This window comes from Salvelinus namaycush, chromosome 13, assembly GCF_016432855.1.
Source record: "Salvelinus namaycush isolate Seneca chromosome 13, SaNama_1.0, whole genome shotgun sequence".
NCBI classification, from domain to species: Eukaryota; Metazoa; Chordata; class Actinopteri; order Salmoniformes; family Salmonidae; genus Salvelinus; species Salvelinus namaycush.
The window spans coordinates 30,136,123-30,142,318 of NC_052319.1; the positions used below are offsets into that span (position 1 = coordinate 30,136,123).

Genomic DNA, 6,196 nt, shown 5'->3' on the forward strand with positions numbered 1-6,196 from the left:
TTCAGATGTTGTGCAGGGCAGCTGCGTCACACCATGAGTAATTCCCAGCAGATAAATCACCTTTTTCTTAATGGCAGCGCAGTGTGATTCAGTGTCTACGCTTGAAGTTTCCAGCAAGTGGAAAATGAGTGGTCTGTGTGAACAGCATTACGTACAGATGGATAGTTTGAACACTTTAGGCAGTTCAACTCCAACCTCACAAAAAGGTAGTGTGTGATTGATCAGGTTCACACTTCAGGGTATGAAAGCACTCGAATACCATTACAGCTGAAACAAGAGATTTTCTGCTGACCTGCTCTCTCTTGTGTGAATACTGAGGTCTACTTAGTCCCTAAGTAGGCCCAGATGCTTTGAAGTAATCGAATACAGCATGTTGGGAAAACAATGTTCCACCCATTTGAAAATATTGACCCCATCAACTTTTCTAAACAAAGTTGGGAATAAGGCCTAAACCTGTATGTAGTTGGAGTTAGTAAACATTTCCTTATTGTGGTCAAGACAGATTTTTTTATTCATAATGGCAGGGAGCATGCAGGAGTAGTGCAGCAAGTGTAAACAAAGCTAACTGTCAGTGAAAGTAGTGGTGACAATTAAGCTACTTGGTCAACCTCAAGCTTTAGTCCTATAATGATAATAAAGGATGCATTCAACAAATTGATTTACTACATGTTGAAAAACTAATCTTGGCTATTGCCTTCGTGAGCACTACTACTAAGCCAAAGGCACACAATGTCCCCATTGATATTAACTCAGTGCAACCACATGTTTTAAAACCTTTGCATTGTGTTTTGTATTTTTTAAATGTAAGAATGAACAGAACTCAATAGTAACACCATTACTAGGACAACAGATGTGGGGTTCAAACTTTATTTTTTTCCCCTCTTCAAACATTTCTGATCCAAAAAGGAAAACTAGTGAGGTAAAAGTGCTGAGAAATGAATATGATAATCAACGTCCTCACCATTGCAGTCAGTCAAAGCCGACAGAGAATGCAAGACCTCACACAGCAAGAATTTCATCTTTCACTTAAACCACGTATACAAACAACGTATCTGCTGCAAATTCCAAAACTCAATGCAAAAATAGTAAAGAGAGTCAAAGGCCTCAGTCACATTCCAAAAAAGATAAGACTTGCTCTTTGGAAAAGGACACAAACCATAACACATTCAGGCAGGGTAAGGGACAGGTAGTGAAAAATACAGGATTTACACCCATTCAATATCAGTAGGTCTTCAGCCCTGGTTGTGTAGCACTAATGGTCTGCTGGTTCTGGCTCAAAGCTTAATTGATTCATCACTTTGCATGGTGGTAAACATATCTGGGAATGACTGAGCGTCTCTCCATTAGAGATGGCATCTCACCTGAATAAAGCGAGACAAGGGGACTTTCCACCTGAATGATGAAGTTAATCAATTCCGTGAAAAAAACAAAAATCAGAACTAAGGTTGAAGACCACCTGATCCAAATGCCACAAGCTTTTAAAAATGGTCTCGGCACAGAGAGAAAGACACACAGATCTAATATACACCAGAGGGAGTCACACCAAATATAGGAATCTGGTGGCCAAGATGGGGGCACAATACAAAAACAGGTTCAGAAAGTTCATACCCCACTCCCCCAAAAAGTATAGAAACAGCCCTTCAACACATTTTACCTCCCTGAGAACCAGCTCACCTCTCACATTGATTCCTTCAGAGCGTATGTTCATGTACACTCTCCGCTAGCTGGGTTGAGTAAGTCAAGGCCTCTAAAGTGCTTCCATAGAGTGGGGTATACAAGTAATTTGACCTCAGACAGTTATCATGCATTACCTGTCAGTGTTGCTTTGGTTTGGATAAATTGAAGGGGGTAAGGGGGCTAAATGAAGGGGGGGAAATGCATACAGCATGACAAAGAAATACTGGAATGACTAGACAGCTAAGTTACGCCTGTTTTGGGGTTGGGTTTAGGAAGAATAATAAACTTCACAAAAATAAAAAGGCTATATCCGTAATTCAATGCCAGTGTCTAAACCCATAAATGACAATTTCTACCCAATGCAAATGACAAACCTTTTTGCTCCCCCACCCCCCCAAAAAACACACACAAAATAAAACATTGCAAACTGAGCCAATTCCCTCTTCTACCCCTCTCCCAACCTCCCAAAAACAAATCCTGCCAAAATATGAAGGCACTTCAGTTGCTGGTTCAGACTTTGGCCCACACTGAATGTGCCCCAACACTGAACGTGCCGACATGGTGACTAAATCTAAGCTAAGGCTAACCCAGGTTAAAAGCAGTGTCTACGTTTTGGGCTGCTGAGCCAGCTCAACATGCCCTGAGCCAGGGGTGTGATCAGCTCCAGAGAAGACCATGCTGGCTGCCCACCCCCCAAAAACCACCCCCACGCCTGTGAACAGGGCAGAACCACATCTTACCCCTTTTCTGGATGTACAAATTAGGTTTGCAGAAGTTATTCCCTGGGTTTGTTTGGACAGAAACACTTAAAGGAGAACAGTTGGCTACTGGACTGGAAATTATAATAGAGGTCAGTCGAAAGGGAGATGGTAGGGGTGGGGGGCAATTACTAAATGGGGTTTAATGTTTGAAGGGGGACTGGGATGCCTGTCGTAGAGCTGCGTACAACTTCTGCCATATAAATCAAAACGCGTGAGGTCTAAATTGAAAACAGAATTCCAGCCATTACATTTCGTTGAATGTGCTAGGCAAGCAGCCATGTTCCCCTGTCCTCCCATGACCAGAAAACAGTTCACGCCTGCCCCTAGCAAACCCTTAGAGGGTGGTGGAGAGTGGAGCGGAAAGTGAGTAAGCCCTCACACATGTAAAGGGCCAGTGACACACACACAACCATCTTCCTTACCCTCCCACAATAATTATAAACTGCTGTTAAAGCTATTGGGTAGCCTGCACCAGACTGGGATCCCATTTCAGCCATTGCGAAGCCTGCAAGGGGCTCCAGACCCAGCCAAGTGGGGCTCCTTTTAAGGAACGGGACAGTAGTTCCCTGCCTCTCAGATTAGATTCCAGGAAGAGAGGAAGGCCCTGTCCTGCCCTCTGAATGAGCCTACAGTATAGACCCCACCAGGTGGCCCATGAACACTGACAATTTGGAAGAAGTTTAAAAGAAAATAGTAACTCCCCACAACATGCATTAGCCCAGATCAGTGGGCAAATAAAGGCCCAACAGTCACTGTATGGGGGTGCTTGTCAATACTCATTCATGGGGTCCTCTCCTAGTCTCATTTCAAGCATTTACACAAACAGGCGAAAGGTTTGGATAGGCTTTCTACAATTCTATTTGACCTGTTGCATGGAGGAGCGGACACAAGGAGAGGAAGCCACTTTACACCCTACATAGTATACACTCAAATTCAGTCTTGCCTGAATAAAGTTCTAAAAAAAGGGCTGAACAGATTTAGGAGGCTGTCACCAACATTCAGTGGAAAATACAATTTACACATTCTTCTCTACAAAGTCTACACGGCACAGGCACTCTGGCCGCTAGAGAACACTGCTGTGCTGGTAATATGACTTTCCCAATTTACACCTTTGATTTAAAACAAAATGAGCAGTTCCTTGGCCTCCATTTTACCTTGGATGCCTTCTAAAGGAAATGAAGATGAAGTCATCTCACTAATAGAAAAATCCCCAAACACTGATGAGCAAACCCCTACTGCACATCAGGAAGCTAAACATCCATGTCAGCTCAGGAATCATTTCACATTTTTTATGCTCGTTTTTTTGGTCACTACACAATTAACATTCTGCACCACCAGTCTTTTTTCACATTTCTTAAATACACAATTCCCCCCCCCCTTTCTATTAAGATGGACCAAATATACTTAACGTCAGGGGAAGACAGTAAGGCACCAAGGACAATTCATTATTGAATCAGGACGTTAATTCGAAACTCAAATTAGGGGAAAAAAGGGGGAACAAAAACATTGCAATATGAAAAAAGGCCAAATAACATGAATCCAAATAACACTTAAATATCACTTTGGATCAATTTATCTTGACACTTCTGTAGATAAGGAATGAGAAAGGAGAAGGGAGTCCAAAAAAAACAAACAAAACCACTTGTCCATTTAAATAGATCCTTTATGACCAGAGGGAAATCCCAGTTATGGCCCAATTTATGTTTATGGGGAGCCTATTTATCTATTTTTTTTTCTTTTTTCCCCCCTCAAAGCAGCAGTCTTCTCTTGTGTGCATGTCTTTCAGTTACATGGCAGCCATGTTGGAATGTTCTGGTTACACGAGGCCACGTAGTAGTTGCTAAAGTTGTGGTCTCGGACGTAGGGCGCCGGCTGGTAGTAGCAGGTGACGCTAGAGGCGTCGGGAATGGCGTTCTGCTCAGCCAGCACCCTGAAGGCTGTCAGTGAGATGAGGTTGAGGGTCTGCCGCCTCTCGTGGCCCATGAGACACACCGTGCTCTCGTTGACCACACGCCGCAGGATCATGAGGTAGTCATACTTGCTCTTCTCCTCGCCCACAAAGTGACTCTGCAGGTAGGCCTCCAGCTTGCGCTGCTGCTCGCCAATGTCGGGGAAGTCGATGAAGAAGCGGGAGCACATGTAGCGCTCCAGGCCCTTGAACTCCTCCTCCGAGGTGGGCCGGAAGTCTCTTACCAGCAGGTTGCAGTACTTGAGCAGGCCCCCACCACGGATCTCCTCTGGCCGTTTGGTGGCAATCAGCTTGTTCATGAGGTGGTCCAGAGACGCGCCAAAGTCCCCATACACGCTCTCGCCCACCACGGTGGGGTGGAAGTGGCGAGACATGGGGTTCCCTGGCGAAAAGTCGTAGTAGGTGAGCAGTGAGTCCAGCACGATCTGGAATGAGTCCACACTGAACTCAAACTGCCGGCGGATAGAGTCCACAAATTTGAGCTCCACATTGCGTCCGTTGTTGTTGGAGAGGGAGATGAGGCTCCAGCGGTCCTGCTCAGTGTACACCTTGACTAGCTTCTGAACGTAGGCCTCCTTCAGAGTCATGGGGGTGATCTTCTCCTTGTTCACCCCCTCAGGGAGGAAGTCCAGCAGCGTGCCTAGCACCACGTCTTTGACCAGCTGGAATCCTGACTCCTGGGGCAGGTCCACCCTGAAAATGACATCCAGGTCCTTGTAGCTCCAGCCAATGTCCTGCACCAGCACGTGGCTGGCTGTAGAGCCGTTCAGACGGACGTCTTTCACTTTAATCCCCCTTAGCTGCAGCCGGGTGCGCACCATCTGCACAATGTCCTTCAGCCGCACCTCCAGAGTGGGGAAGTTCCCTCGGCCATGGACGGGCACCACCTCTGTCAGGACCTCATTAAGACGGCTCACCTGGTCCCAGCTCAGCACGCTGTGGGACACACTCGCACTAGTGCTCATAGTGGACTCTTCCATGTTAGCCATCATCTAAGTGTATTTAAATTAACTAGGACAGAAAAAGTGAAGAAAAAGCACAATTAGTTTGAGATACAAAAAAATTACAGTAGTTATTGAACCCACGGAACATGTATTTGTCTGGGACGAGATGCCAAAACATGCCTTTGTGAGATGACTTGGGCATGATATATCACTGATGTAGGCTAGCTGTAATAATATAAATAATTACGGTTACGTCAAACCAAATAGATGGTGTGTGCCAATTATGACATGAGTATGATGGCCATTCATGACACTTGATTACAAATAGCAGTATTGAAATGCAGAATGACCACGATACATGTTAAAAAATAATAGGGCAACTCACGTTATTCTACAAAATAATACCTCCCTGAACTTCTCGAAGTCAGAGAACATGCTTTCATTCGAGAACTAGTTAGCTAAGTAGCAGAGGAAAATGAAAAGGTGCTCCCGAGAGCAATATTTTGGATGTCGCGAACATCGTGCTTAAAAAAATGTTTAAATAATAAAACAATGAAATACTTTGTTAAATGTTAAGACTAACGTAACAATGTACATTTAATTTCGGGGGTGGTGGGATTATTTCTAATACATCTACGAAGTATTTACATTTGGGGAAAGAATGAATCGATGAATAACAGCAACAATTCTATATTTCAAATTGACTGCCTAGTTACTTTTTTTTTTACAACACGCGCCAGTGTAGTTGAATCTGAAAATCGACAGAACTGGCTCGTGCTACATACGAGCCAGCCAGATACTATACCTGGCAGACAACTAACAGTAAAAGTATCTAGTAAAAAGCA

At 44.4% G+C, this 6,196-nt stretch overlaps 1 protein-coding gene across 1 annotated transcript; it reads right to left on the minus strand.

Annotated features, from left to right (window-relative positions):
- Positions 1-853: 853 nt before the first annotated feature.
- Positions 854-5,412, minus strand: LOC120058424 (terminal nucleotidyltransferase 5C). Its single transcript, XM_039007076.1, has one exon. The coding sequence runs from the start codon at positions 5,397-5,399 to the stop codon at positions 4,221-4,223; it is 1,179 nt and encodes a 392-aa protein (XP_038863004.1). The 5' UTR covers positions 5,400-5,412; the 3' UTR covers positions 854-4,220.
- Positions 5,413-6,196: the final 784 nt, after the last annotated feature.